At 36.6% G+C, this 15,801-nt stretch overlaps 1 protein-coding gene across 5 annotated transcripts in view; it reads right to left on the bottom strand.

Annotated features, from left to right (window-relative positions):
- Positions 1-15,801, bottom strand: part of RALGPS2 (Ral GEF with PH domain and SH3 binding motif 2) — a 117,533-nt gene that overhangs the window by 58,264 nt on the left and 43,468 nt on the right. For all 5 annotated transcript variants that reach the window (XM_062003416.1, XM_062003414.1, XM_062003415.1 and 2 more), the window contains 3 exons: positions 10,459-10,548; positions 8,613-8,705; positions 3,258-3,384 (listed from right to left, as the gene is read on the bottom strand). In XM_062003416.1, coding sequence (XP_061859400.1) covers positions 3,258-3,384; positions 8,613-8,705; positions 10,459-10,548 — 310 coding nt within the window. The remainder of the gene's footprint in view (positions 1-3,257; positions 3,385-8,612; positions 8,706-10,458; positions 10,549-15,801) is intronic.

Below are 15,801 nucleotides of genomic sequence, written 5' to 3' on the forward strand. Positions count from 1 at the left end.
ACATCTTACTTCTCAAAATGTGGTTGAACTGTTTCATTGTCAATAATCTCAAATTAATCAGAACTCCATGGCAAGGCTCCCTTTGAGAATGTGTTTTTATTTTAAGGTGAAATATAACATCACATATACAGCTCCCATTTTATCTACTTTAGTTGGCTAGGTGATGCAACAGTTATGACATATCCCACATTGAGTAATGAGGACCTAAAGCCAAACATTTTTATTGGTGTTGCACAGCTCTTAGCATTCATACTTAAGCTAATGAATCCACATTGACAATGTGCTGCTCTCACTCACATTTCTAGACTCTGGAATCACATCACTCATATTGCTGCAAGGAACCGAAACATTTTCCCTTTTTCGTCTCCAGTTAAATGTGAAAGGACATCTTTATCTTGTCCACAGTGAGAGTGCTCTGGTAGTAAGAAAACGACCTGTATTTCTGTGGCTCCATTCCCACTGCAAAGACTACACGCACAAAAAAAAGAAGTCACTCGAGCTTTATCTTACAATGCTAAGAATGGTCATGAAAAACACTCCACATCCATATTCAATATTTGGCTACATAGGGTAAATCTAGTGATCTCTGAAGGGCAAAATATTCCTTGAAATCACAGCTGGAATTCCTTTACATCTTCCCTTTCTCTATGACCTTCACAACCAATGTCCCTATTTCTCTGGCAGGGATTTGCAATGACAAACATTGTGGCAGGCTTGGTTCTCTGCAACCTTCTATACAGCTTTTAAGGGAGCACAGCAACTGCAGGACCTCCACACCAACAGAGAGGTAAGCCCCAGCCCAGCTCTTCTTTTATTATCACAATTGCAAACTGCAGACTTCTCACCCATTTTAAATCAGAAGCATCACTCCTCCTGTATGTGACTTTATACCAGAAGTAACAGCAGAAAAAGATCCTTTTGGGAGTACAGCCTATAACCAGTAAGCTTAAACCATTAAGTAAAACAAGCAATTTAAGTTACTTCTGTTCCACATGACTCTTAGATTACTAAAAATGCCTTAGGAAGGAAATTTTACAAATAATACTTCTGCAAATCTACTCAGGTGTTACTGGAGATTAAAACTTTGATCAAATGAGAAAAAATGGGCTCAACAGCCAATCTTGAAAGACAGATCCAGATTTATCATGACTAGTTTCAAGGCAATTTTGGGTTGTTTGCCACTTACTTAAATCTTAACAAATTAATTTTAGAGGGAGTGCAGCAGTGGGCATTGCTATTCCTTTCCAGAACTGAGGAAGGCTTGATGGCACTCATGTCATTAGTAAGAGTTGATATCATATGAAACCAGGTCACAACACATTTAACTACAGCAGGTCAAAGCCAAGAGCATTTCTTTCTTACAAAGTGAAGAAGAAAGACATTTTACTGCAGAAAAACTATCAAATCAAGACCAAAGCTTATTCTCATGCAGAAGTTAGACAAGTTTCTAACATATTGAGGAAAATATCTGTAACTGAACAAAACTTAAAACATTGCTCTCCAACATTTCACCTTTTCTCTTTTTAAAATATACACTTGCACTTAGTAAGGCGACATTTTTGAAGAAGTGTCAGACAAATATACCAAAGCATAACCATTTTTCTGTTCACCAGTATCAGAAGACCATCATGGCAAGCGTCAGAGTATCATTAAGATTTTAAGAAATCCAACATCGGGTTGACTTGGGACTTTTATAATGGACAAGGAAACAATCTGAGCCTGGCATTGTGTTTCAAAATGATGGCATCTGGGTTAAAAAACATCTGGAAAGCTAGGAACTGCATTTCAGAACCATATGTTGTGCATGTATAGTGTACACATACACATGATGGCAAAGCTACAAAATGACATGTTTAATCATATTACATTATGCTTGGCTTCTGATTTGTCTCAATTCAGGACCAGATTTAAGTGTTATGGCAACAATAAATGTAGCATGTGATAGTATGGCACAGTAGCAATTTTCACACCTGCACGTCAGACAAAATACACTCATACCAATTCTTCCATTCTAGACACAAACAGTTACCAAGATTTGAATGAGGAAACTAAGAGTCATTAAGATCACCTTGGAACTAATAGATGTTTCTGGAAGAGATGTAACAGGGAAGTAAAAAGTGACAGCATGTCATTAAAATGATTATTGGTTCTCCACAGCAAAATATTTTTTCCATTTAAATATAAAGCACAGAAAAGTCAACCAATTTCCAAAACCTGAATATATGCATGTCAGAGGCCTCATTCTGGATTCTAACAACGATGGTGTTGTCACTCATACCAAGCTATGAAGGAACTGAAAACATACTGTTACGGACACAGAGATCACAGCATAAAGCAGACTGCCAAGTTACTAATCTTGAAAAGGTTAATAGCTCAGCTGAGTAAAGGAAGTATCAAACTTCAGGAAAGAGATTGCAATTTAATAACCTGTAGTGACCCCAAGAGGTAATCATGAATTTAGGTGTGAAGTGCATCTCGTATCTGAAAAAATATCAACTCTTTTCTTCTGGAAAAGGGAAAAAATGGGAAATATTTCCTTAATTTTATTTGACTATCAACATCTTATGATATCAAAAAGCTACATTAAAGAAAAAGCAGCACACTGATCACTTTAAACAAACTGAACTGAGAAATTAACTTGCCAACAAAAGCAATACATATTAAACATATTTATCTAGTTTTCGGATACACCAGGAAAAGTCATTTTCTCATAATTACTCCATAAAATAGATTTGCTCATAACAACCCAGTTTCTCTTGTCACCTCAGTATAATTAAATGCAGCAATATCTCCAGATTTTAGTGTGTTCCAAACCCCAAGATCTACATTTATTTATCTCAGAGGTTAGAAATCTACAGCTTCTCATAAATGAAAACCTATCATTACTATAACAGTCAAGTACTTAGCTCTGTGAGTGCTAGCAGGCATAACAGTTTAATTACTTCTCCAGAAGTCAATCAGTGCACCTACACAACACACAGAAAAATAACTTCCTAGAAAACTAATTCTGTATGTAAAACCTGAAGTGTTTTTGAGATTTAATAGATATTTTCTTTCTGAAGCTAGTGAAATTAATTCTTGCCAGCCATATACAGAATATCCTGAGTCAACTAGTAGGCATAGATTCTTCACTGAAGAATCTTCAATACCGAATAACTGAAATAGTTTTGTGAAGGTTTGAAAGATGTCTAGTTTGTGCAATTACTAGAGAAATATACTTGTCATTAGTCTCTCCCACTAGCAATATTTGAACTCACCTAAATAAGGAATACAAGGAGTCATCTTCAAGCTGCTGATATAGTCTCTAAGTCTTTTGTAATTATCTTCTTTACTCATAACATACTCCAGCTTTTCAAAGGTAGCTTTATCCTTCCGACTCAGTAACTAGGGGAAAAAAAAAAGCAAAACCAAATAAGCTGAACTGTGATCATTATGGTATCTTTTATAATCCTCTGTTTTCCACCTCCAACCCTCCCACTGCTGTTATTGGTTTGTTTTGTAAATATAATTGCTTCAAAATTACAGCATTTACCCCTTAAGGATGAGTACTTGTAAAGTTTTCAAAGAAAAGCAGCTATTTTGGCTCAATTTTTGAACTATGCATTTCAAAAATAATGAAGTAAAACTCTGTTGTCCTGGAAGATCCTTCTAAAATAATACAAGTTATCAAAAGACTAATCTAGGTAAACACACAGACAATTTCATGTGTTGTCCACGTCCACAGTATTTCAAATCCATAATTTAGCAAGCTAACAATCATTTGTCAGATACACTGAGAAATTTTATTTTAATCTAGTTTCACAAAACCCCAAATTCCAAGAGATGCCCTTAGCTCTCAAACCAAGAATATCTCAACAAATAATTTTCTAAAGAGGAAACCAATACTATTAAGATCTGATAAATATCTTTAAATCACAATTTTAAAAACAATGAAGGCAGATATCCACATATCGTTGTAGTTGAACGTCTCAAAAAAAGGATTCCATTCATTTTTCTTTACAGAAAGCATTACAAACTTGAATACAGGTTGTGTATATTGTTCTGCCAACTAACAATTCAAGTGGCTCCTAATATTACAGGAATGGTCACGTCAAATACAGAACTTAAAAGTCATGGATGTTGTTCATTGCCTGTTTCTCCTCCCCCTGCCCCTTTGACAGAATTAACAGCAACAACTCTCTTTGGATTGATATTTTGAACATTTCTTTTCTTTATTATCAGTCTCTCAAACTACTACTGCAAAACCACCTTCAAGGCTGCCTTTAAATTCTGACTCTGAACTGAAATAAGAGTGTCAGATGTTACTGCTGAATATTTCAGCAGAAGACTCAGTGTTCTAGTTCTAGACACAGTCCTCCCCTACAAGATACCAAATAGTGCAAAAATTACAGAGTTCAGACTGCTAAATTTTTATGCATACTCCCTTTTCTCTTTCAGTTCAAAATCAACCCGTGTGAACATTGTAGAAGGGAAGTGTCCCTTCTGTAAAGTCACTATAAAAATAACTCTTTTTACTTGCATTTCCCATATCCTACTCTTCATTACAATAGCTAAACCACCGCCAAATGAAACACTGGCTTTCAGAAGAAAGTAATTTTATAAAAGTAAATTGTTTTCGAAGACAAACTGATCTCTAACATTCCAGTAATTAATTGAAATCTCTAGCTTTGCTTCCAATAACAGAAAGAACAGCATCTCATGTTCATTAAAACTGCAGACATCTGGCAGGTCCAGGACATGGAAACAAGAGACAGGCATGACTGCTTTCCGACCACTGGAACACCACATTTACCTTTTGAAGTTTGCCTTCTCAAAGATGGTTCCAGTTCAATCAGCCTAGATTAGCATGCCTTTAATAATACTCAAAAACATTCTGCCGCTATTTGGTGTTTGGAAGACTTTTGTAGTTTTGCAGACTGGAGGGTAAGACCAGACAATACAACACTGACAGATACAATAATGGCCTCAATTCAGACCAGAACGAAATTAATTGTTTTACTCAAAACATGCTGCTTTGAACAACGTTGTTGAAGTCTGATATAGCATTTCAGACTCTTTGAATAATCTTTAAACAAGCTGATTCTCTATGAGTTTCCCATGTGCTCATGGTGCATGCTTCCACTCCTTGCATCAATGCAAGGAAGTACAGAGAAGCTGACAACATTGTTTTTGTGAGGGAAAGCAAGGACTCAGTTATTGCTACTTTAGTTTTGAAACTGCTTATTTTTCTAAATATTTTTTCTTCCTTTGTCTCTCAAAGGACGCAAAGGACAGTAGAGAGATGTACATATGCAGAGAGAATTAAAGCTAAGGCTCTTTTTAAGAGGGTTTTGAGCCTTCTAGACTGCTCTTCACTTTCTAATTAGAGTGTGTCTGCACCAAAGACAATCTTCTTGAAATGCAAGAAAGGAGAAACGGGGTTTCAGGGTGCTGGCAGAGTGGGTCAGGATTCACTCACCTCATGCCACAAGTCTAATGACTATTTGCTTACATTGTCCTAATCATAGACTTATAGAATTCTTTTGGTTGGTCAGTCCAAGTACTAACCTCATACTGCCAAGCCCACCACTAAAACATGTCCCTCAGCACCTCAGCTACACAGCTTATAAACATCTCCAATGACAGGGACTCTACCACCTCCCTGGGCAGCCTGAGTCAGCTCCTAACAACCCTCTCAAGCAAAAAGTTCAAAAAGTTCTTACTTATCTCCAATTCAAACCTTCCCTGGCACAACTTGGGGCCATTTCCTCTTGTCCTACCACTTATTACTTGGGAGAAGAGATGGCCTCCCACCTCACTACAACCTCCTGTCAGGTAGTTGTAGAGAGTGATCATGTCTCCCTTCAGCCTCCACTTCTCCAGTCTAAGTAACTCCAGTTCCCTTAGCCACTCCTCATGAGATTTGTTCTCCACATCCTTCATCAGCTCTGATGTCCATCTCCAGACATGCTCCAGCACCTCAGTGTCTCACTTGTAGGTGAGGGGCCCAAAACTGAACACAGCACTCAAGGTACAGCCTCACCAATGTCAAGTACAGGGGGAAAATAAAAAAAAAAAAATCACTTCCTTGGTCCTGCTGGTCACACTATTGCTGATGCAAGCCAGGATGCCATTGATCTTCTCAACCACTCACACACACTACTGGCTCATCTTCAGACAGCTGTCAAATCAACACCCTCAGGTCCTTTTCCAACAGACAGCTTTCCAGCCACACATCTGAGGCTTTAGTTGCCTGGGGTTGTGTTCCAAGTGCAGGATACAGTAGTTAAATCTTGTTTAAAGTTTAAGTAGTCTTGTTAAATCTCATATGATTGGCCTCAGCTCACCAATCTAGCCTGCCCAGGTCCCTCTGAAGTGCCTCCCTGCCCTCAAGCAGAACTATGCTCTTGCCCAGTTTCATGTAATCTGCAAATTTACTGAGTGTACACTCGATCTCCTCGTTCAGATCATTGATAAAGACATTAAAAAAAACTGGCCTCAATACTGAACCCTGTGGAACACCACTTGTGACTAGCTGCCAAACGGATTTAGCTCCATTCACCACCACCCTCCAGGATGGCCATCCAGACAGTTTTACATCCAAAAATGATCTAGCTGGTCATCTAGACTTCCTTAACGTTACAAGAATAGAAGTAGAATATTCTCTTCTAGGAACTTTCTTGGAAAAGTTCATAATTTTTTTGAAGTTTTGAATGGGGCAAATCACATCTTAGAAGGTTTTATTGTTTTCCAGAGTTCAGAGGGTGTGCAAGCCATGAGTGAGACAAATTTCAGACATATTCAGACACACAGTCAGAAGACATGAATTTCATCTTTTTTAAGAACAATAAATTATGAAGTACATATTTAATGCCTCCTCTCAACTTTAGATTCCAACCATATTAGGTGACTTTCTTTTCTTTTTCAGAGAGTGAATACACTCAACGCTATTGTCCTGGCTTGATCTGCCCAGTTGATTGCCAGTTGCTACAAGCTATCTCAAAAATGGAGAAAACATCCTTTCTTATTGAAGGCTTTAGAATGTTACCGCACATCTTACTCAAATAGCAGCTTGGTGGGCCTTTCCAAACTTCTTTTCTTGCTTTCAGTATACAAAGGGCCAAAGGCTTAGAATTACTTTAAGAATCTAGAAATTGAACTTCTAAGAGAAAGGCAACTAAATCAGTTTGTAGTGCACATTGCTAGGAGCCATCCTGCAATCTGAATTTTCAAAAGGCTTATGTAAGATGATGAAAAGCATAGACTCACTTGGGATTTTACGAGAAACTAAACACATGCAGAAATGTGGGCAAAGTCACTTGGCACTTGAGGCAAACTTCAAAAACTACCCACAGCACACAAATAATCCTCGTAAGAGCAAACTAGGACTTCTGATTGACAGGTAAACAAACTGGGGAATCCCAGTTCTGAATGACATAACCACGGCAGTAACTAATATGGTTATATTAGCATACGGTTATAGTTGATGTTTGTTTCAAGTCATGCACACACATACAAAAAGATTTTGGCACTGCAGTTATGCAAAACTGTTGCCACATCAATTCTTCAACGCGAGAAAACAAGAAAAACAGAAGTTTGAGATGATTTTGAAGTGCTAACTTCATTAGGATTACTTTAGAGAGATTTTTGGTATTTTGAAACAATGTCTTCCTTAATTTTGCACTTGCAAAACATGCCCAGAATTCCAGATGACCATCTCAGCAGGACTGAATTACATTAAGTTTTAGTAACTGAACATGTTATCACTCTGTTATCAGAAAAATACTTTTTGTAACATGCAAGGATGTGTTGATAGGTATTCAGTGAAAGTTGTTAACACTTTTTAGTGATCTATTTACTTGGATCCCTCACACAGGAATATTTCAGACACCTCATTATTTCTATCTCACTTAAATGTCACAGTTCTTCTGCTTATACAGCTGGATTGCTACACAAAATATGACTGAATCAAGCACAGTGTTTCCTCAGCTCTGAGGTATCAAAGAGCAAAAGTCATTCCTAATGTTCTTCTGACTGAGGACACAACTGCACAATAGTATTAATTCTAGTCAAACAGCAGTTATCAACCAGAAATGTTTTAAGAATATTCCATTTTTTTACTGTACAAAAGCAGATTTACAAATATACAGTGTAATGTTGTAGTTCTAACTATGAAAATAATGCTGAAATCTAAGGAAAATGGCTAGATCTAGTTATCAGCCAGAGAAACTCCAAATCTCTTTATGGAAATAATCAAGAGTTTCTGGCCATCTGTTCTCCATAGCAAAAAAATTCCAACAGTATAAATCCTTAAATGATTAAGTCTGATCCACTCTGGCATTCATAATTTTCCAGCAACTAAATACAAAAGTGTTTTTGGCCAAATTAGAAGCCTCTGCATTTAACAAAATCTGCTGGGAACTATTTTTCAAAGGAAAATATTTCTATGCCAGAATGGAAAAAAAAAAAATATCAGGAAACTGTAGACTTAAGAGGCACTACGAACATTATGCACATGGTATAAGATGATTAAAAGTATCTGTAATTATTATTGCATCTTTGCAAACAAGCTACAGAATGCTGTATTTTCCAAAGAATACACTAAAATCCCTGTTGTCCTTGTGCTCACTTACCGCCCATGTTTTAGTCAGCCTGAAGATTGGAGCACTCTGTAGGCCTGACACAACTGCCATAAGAGCATGAAGATTATTCAGCTCGTACAGTTTCTGAGGAAAAAAATACATACAATAACATTAAACAGCATTCCAGGTGCTGCCAATAATGAGTATAAAATAAACAAGAATATAAAACATGAAGAAATCTGGCATGTTCCAAAATGAGGAGTTATGGTGAACTGCTGTGCACCCGTATGACTTCTATGGCCTCTCTAATTTTTCATGACTGCATCTATATAGTTTTGGATTAGATTACACTAGCCCTACACTAGCCCCCACAGTCCATAAAAAACATTCAGAAACCTCCAAAACTATACAGACATACACCTCAGGACATAAATCAGAAATGTCAGAAATTTTCTGGCATTCAAACTCAACCAATTCCTTTCGATGCATTCAAAGAATTACAAACCTTAACATGCCAAAAAAGATGACCCAGTTGTGAATAATGTACCTGACAATACTTGATACTGTAAAAGCATTTGGCACTGCAGGTTTCCATGGCTACCAAGGCTGCAAAGCACCCCAAAAATATTGTTGCAGGATGAAATCAAGCAGATAAATTTCAAAATCCACATACCTAGAGTACTTCTCACCCTGAAATACAATTCAGGGGATACGACGACTAAAACTAACTTGCAGAAACAAACAATGAAATTGAAATTGAACATAGAAAAAAAATCAGGAAAAGAGAATTTTCTTATATACTCTCTACAAAACAGTGTGCAAAGTATTTTCTTACAAATTTTTAATTTCCCTCCCCCCACTCCTTTTTTTTTAATTAAGTTTCCCTCTGTCTCCAAAACCATTGATCTGTTTTGGCCAATTAACTATTGGTACTACTGTCACAAGAGCTTAAAAATGGTCTGGAAGAAAACAGTGTTCCTTAAGCTACTCTGCAATACAAATGATTCTGATAGCTATGAACACCTAGAAATGTGAACTACATTCAGGGATTTTTTGTAGAGTGTACTCAAATTGAGATTTTACTCCTAAAAACTGACTTTGATAAATAGAAACAAACACTGAATCACAGTCTGCAAATTCTGTTTAACACATTTGGAAAATTCATCACAGTAAGTTAGGATTCCACCTAGAAGGTACACAAAAATAAAAGGAAGCCTTACTACTCAAGAAACTTAAGAAACATCCCTCTATTCACACCACAATGAAGAAGTTTCATTCTGTTTGAAGGGCCAGGACTTGGGTTCATCTACATGTAAGTCAATATTTGCTGACCCTTTTCTTATGAAATATCCTTTCAGTCCTAAAGACTTTCAGGAAGATCTCACAGGATGACAGTCCTGAAATTTTTCCTGAGTTCAGGATATATTGTTTCAAAAATATACGTTAATGGATATTATTCATACCACAACTGGACAAAGAGATAACAGATCTTCCAGTAGCAAAAAGTAACAAACTATTTTTGTTATGACTCATGCCGTTTGAACTGATTCTGGTTTAAACAGTTTAAACTGTTTTGGTTTAAACAACATAGAAAACATCTGGTAAATTCTATTATCTAAGTAACAATATTTGAAATAAGGCATCTCTGCATTTCTTTAGTTAAGCTTTTTTTTGTAAACAAAGGCTTCCCTTTCAGAACTTTGGTCTGTCACTATTTCTAACAACTTTGTTACATGCAGAAGCCAAATAGCTATTCATGTCAACAGATACAACCACAGCTAAATCAGGTATCAGATAAATATTTACCGATGTGTATTTTTGAACTGACCAACTTAAGTATAAGAACTTTCATCCTGGTGAATCCCACAATCCCCTGTCCCTCAATCCAAGTTCTTACCTTTGCAGTCTTAATATAGTGGCTCAAAACCTCAGCTCTTATTTTTAAAGTCTGTGCATGTAGAATCTCTCTAACAACCCAGAAGCTTACCTAAAAAGAAGACAATTTGGATTTTTAAAATAGAGCTTCAACATTACACTTCAATATTTTACTCATGACATAAAAATATTAGAAGTCTCACAGCATTCAGCTTCCATCTTTAAAGTTGAATACATACCAGCAGATGCAAATGCAGATCTATGAAGTCCCAATCGATATAAACCAGATACCAAGAAAAAACTTTCTACAAAGTGTTTTGCTCTGTTACTCTGATCATGTTCATCCAAGATACCTTCTACCATTAAATGGTCAACCAGTTTCTAAAATTAAGAAGTCCAACTTCGTATTTAGAACTGAATCTTTTGTTATTCTCATCTCCTTTCCCCTCCCGTAACTGGTAGACATGCAATCGCGTGTTCTGGTGCCTGTTTTTCTCACTAAGTGTGTGGGTGGCTAGAATTTGTCTTTGTAAAATCTGTCACATCAGTTAGCTGCATAAAAAGAAGACACTGGGATCTGCTTTTCTAATGAGGAAAACTCTTCTGCTGCCAGCACATCTCAGAAAGTCCCAGCAGAATCAGTTATGTACAACCTAGGCGAACAGACTCATTTTCAGGCTAAGTTTGAGGCTGAGATCTCACAGACATAAAGCAAATGGCAAAACTCTCAAAATTAAAACCAAGTGTTCCAAGAAAACAAAATCGTGGTGAAATTTTAAGAAGGGTCTATAAAAATCAAGGAATACAAAAACTAAAATTGAGTTATATCTTTTGGTTTTACTTCTCCACATCTTCCAAGCTGCACTACCCAATTCTCAGATGAGTTGAACAGCTTCAACTATAGTTCACTGACACCTCCAAACTCTCCTTATCTCAGAATAAAAACAATAATGAGATATATCACCTGAAACAAAATTGGAACACAACGTAGGGAACCTCTGCTATAAATTAAGTTTATAGTTTGTATTCTTATTGCTGGCTATGCCAATTACCTGCTAATATACAGCACACTACTACATATTTGTTAAGTTTTATGGGACTAACTTCCCTGTTGTATGAAAATTATTGCTCTATTCAGCACAGTAGCTGCATTTTGTAGCTAGATGAATGTCTCATAAAAGCTATACTTGGAAATTGTTTTGTTCACATGTTTCTATTCTAATCCTCTCTCTCTGCTCCCCCGACACCCTATGCCCTCATGTAGTTTAGCACAAGCAAGAATCATAGAAAACAAACATTGTCAGAACTAATAAAACAGTAGCAAAGAATTAGTAAATGGTAAAAAATACTGTAGTTTTTATTAATGCATTCACTACAAGTTAGGAAAAATTAAACACTTAGCAAGATACAGCATGACTGCTCTTTACAAAACTCCTGGAAGCAAAGCACGAAGAGATGTATGCTCTCATACGTGAACATCTTTCAACCTGTCACGCTACTTGGAGTTTTAAGAGCGATGCTAAACTACTTGTAAACTCATCTGGATGTATTCAGGTTCCTGCCCAAAATTTCTATTAAAAAAATGAAACAGCCTGTTTATCCTGTTTCCTTTTCTACAGTATGACAACTCTTTATACAGAATCAACTTGAGAGGATCTGCACTGCCAAAATTACTGCATTTTCAGTGAAGTTAGTGATCTGATAAGAACTAGGATGTCAAAACACAACAGCTCCTTGGAAATGGAAGAATTACAAAAAAGCCATTAAAAAACCCACAAGCATCTTGCATAACAACTGCTTTCCTTTGGTCTGTTTGTGTAAGGCTGTATTAGCCAGGAAAGAATTAGCAATGGAGCTCAGCTGTCTTTTTTTTTTTAAGCAAAGTTTCTCCAGATAAACTGTGTTACCTCCTCAAACATAAGAAATGGTTCTGTGCTAACAGCATTACTATAAAATATGTAAGTACTGAATACATAAATACTGAATTGTTTGACAGTACTTCAAAATACTGTCAAAAAAGTTGAATCTTAGAGTTTGACGCTCTGCTGTAGTTACACAGCTTGAGAAAACCAACTATTCCCTTCACTGATGAACAAGTTTCTAAGGAGATGCTTTCCCTTTGAAGATCAAGGGAACTCAGATTTTTAATATTGATTTTCATATCAAAGAATCAGGTAGAGACAACACATATTCCTGTGCCTCAAACTTCCTAATCTCTCCAGTCCTAAATTAACGGTGTTGATGTAACATGAGGTTGCTTTTGGTAGGTCAAATTGAAACCTCTGCTCAAAACACAAAGAAATGCTCAATCATTTCCATAAGGATGAAAAAACAATTCACTGTGTGGGCCCCAACTTCTAGAAAAGTTCTCTAGTATCACAGTGACATAAGCACTGTGCCACAGGTAGTCTTGTTTACTCAAGGAAACTTGGTTTCTGTCCCAGTCCCAGCCAGATCCAGGCTCAACACTTCCAAGCTCTCTCAGTAAAAACAAAAACGCAACACTTCCTTCAAAGCTTAGATCCATCTAGCTCTTTCAGAGACACAGTAAGCAGATCTGAGTACACTTAATCATTTCTACTCCAACCACCTCCACTCCTTTTTGATGTGTTTTTACTAGCATTGACATTGTTTTTTGTCTAGTCTTATCTATTCACTGGTGTCTTTAGGCAGCATCATAATCTAGATGTACTTCGAATATTGAAAATAAACAGTTTAAATAATTTTATTTCAATAGACCACTTCATTTTATCCAGGTTTGCTCTTCACATAAATCATACATATTTGTTCCAGACGTATTTTGTGGTTAATTTGCTTCAACTTACTGTAATTTAACTGTCAGGAATCCTCACATTGCGCCACCAATACCAATTAGTTAGGTGACACAGCCTTTTGGCACCAATGCCTTCTACACCAATTTGAGTGAGCATTTACATCTCAATACATATTTGTGTATTTATATTCTTCCCTATGAAGGTCTTAAGATTCTTAACTTCTGAATATATCTTTTCTTGAATCACAGCTCAAGCTTTTAAAATGATACTTATCTGAAATTCAAATTTTGTTTTACTGGTGCTTTTAAGTTCATACTGTTGGTTCCAAAACTAATTGTGCTTTCTGTGCCAACTAGTAGATAAGCAAATTTGAGACACTCTCTTTAATAGAGTTTCTAGATCATTCTTCCAAATACCTATTAAAAACATGCGAATATGCTACACAAAAAGTACACAAAATAAAACAGACAGTAGTGACCTTGCATTTGTACAAATAAGGTTGAAGCCCCATCTGCTTTGTTTCCTAAAGAAGTACACTAATCTCTTCCCTACCTCATTTTTAAATTGTTGATAACTCTAGTAAAATTTCACTATCACTTCCTTGCAATTCAGCATTCAAAATGAACAAGTTCTCCTACAAAATGTTTGCTTTTGATTTATAAAAAAAAACCAAAACAAAACATCAAAAAACCCACCCAACAGAAAACACCCAAACCCAATCCAATCCAGTTTCAGGAATTAGTCATACATAATTTCTGCATTTTTCAAGGGAGTTCTTTTGCTTTAAAGTTGTTCCCATGTTTTGAATCCAGCTGACAAACGTCCCTAATATTTAAGCTTTGTGGCAGCAGAGTTGCACTACCATTGAAATAAAAACCTCCTTCTTGAGGTTTTCAATACAGATAAATCTTCAAATCAGGAGAGTAGTTACCTTTTTTGTATCAATTCCTAACAATAATCTTAAAAAAATACACTCCTCTTATTGGTTTGACATTTATGAGAAACATTTCTTTTCAAAGGGCAGAGAACAACAGCTTAGTCCATAAGCAAACTCTGTCATTTTGCACTTCAACAGACAGTAGTACAGAAGCATAGAACTAAGTTTCAGAAGAAAGCTGAGAAGCTGAGTAAAGATCGGAGATTACAGAATTTTTTTTAAAGAAATGACATTTAAAAACAATAGTAGATGTGTGGATCTATGGAGTACCACGTAGCAATGTATTCTTCAAGAAGAGTCCTGGAATGGAATGGTTCAATTGATTTCTCTTCCCTGAACTCAATCTGTTTTTACAGGCACCACTTGTAATTATCACATAAGTAATGCTGGAAATACACTACTTCATTCCCAGTGGACTGCAATCAACTGCACATAATCATTACTGTTTCCAAAATGCTATCAGCAGATCAATTTGCTATGAAGCAGCTGCTAGTGATTTAATATTCTCTTTACTTACACACTGAGAGCTGTTCATGGTTTTCTTTTGGCAAGTTGGAGAAAAAGGAAAGAGATAGATAGTATATTATTTAAACCCAATAAAATATCAAAGGTTAACAAGAGTTTGATGAAGTTTTTTCATATCTCATAAAGCCAAAAGTCATGATTATTTTCCTGATTACTTATTTTAGCTCTAAGCATTAGACACCCTCAGGTGGGGCAGGTGCCCAACAGGCTCTGCTGAGCAAGCATCTGGGCTAAGAAATAAAAGCTGAAAAGGCTGATGAAGAAAGACAAAAATTGCTTGGTCCACCACGCCCTCCTATTTACAGCTTTCACTGCATCCCACAGGAATTTCTGGGTTTCACTGCTCCTGAAAGGATCACAAATCTAAATATGACATTACTATTGGAATGAAGAAGCCTCCATAACAATGCATTTGGAATCCTAGCTCCACACTGCATCAAAAACTTATCTGAAGTATTGGCTCAGTAAGTCAAAGTTGAGGTACTAACATGAAGTGGAACCTGCAACAGAAACACTACTTGTCCCATTTCCATCCCCTCTGCAGTCCCATTACATGAAAGCAAGACTGACGACTTTCCTCTGTGCCAGAAAAAAGGCTGATGCATACTTCTTGGAAGAGCTTGTGGCAAACGTTATGTCCCACAGTCACCAAAGCTGCATGCAGCAATTTCTCAGAAAAGTGGTTAGAGGCAAACTAATCCAGCGTCTGAGAAGGTGTTAGTTAAAACAGCTGGACTCGATTCCTCTTTCTTACCTATCCTTTGACTCTTCAAGGCAGAGTTTCTCCTACAGGCTACTATGACTCCTGTATCAATATTTTTCAAAATGACACCTTAAATAGAGCAGAAACAAACGAGAAAAAAGAAATAGGAAAGAAGACCTAGAAATGCCTCCAAATCTTTTCGCTTTCAATACAGTCCAAGAAACATCCTAAGCACTGCAACGTCCCAATGTGATGGTGCTGAAAATGTGAAAAACAGAAAGAAAAGGTACTCGTTCTGGTTGCAGGTGATTTAACAGTTAATTGCAATGGCTCCGAGTACTTACTATCTGCCTGTTAAAAAAAACCTTTTTAATTTCTTGGGAAATAATCAATGAAATGGAGCCCCAAATTGGCCTGTCTGGATTT

This window comes from Colius striatus, chromosome 10, assembly GCF_028858725.1.
Source record: "Colius striatus isolate bColStr4 chromosome 10, bColStr4.1.hap1, whole genome shotgun sequence".
Taxonomy (NCBI): Eukaryota; Metazoa; Chordata; class Aves; order Coliiformes; family Coliidae; genus Colius; species Colius striatus.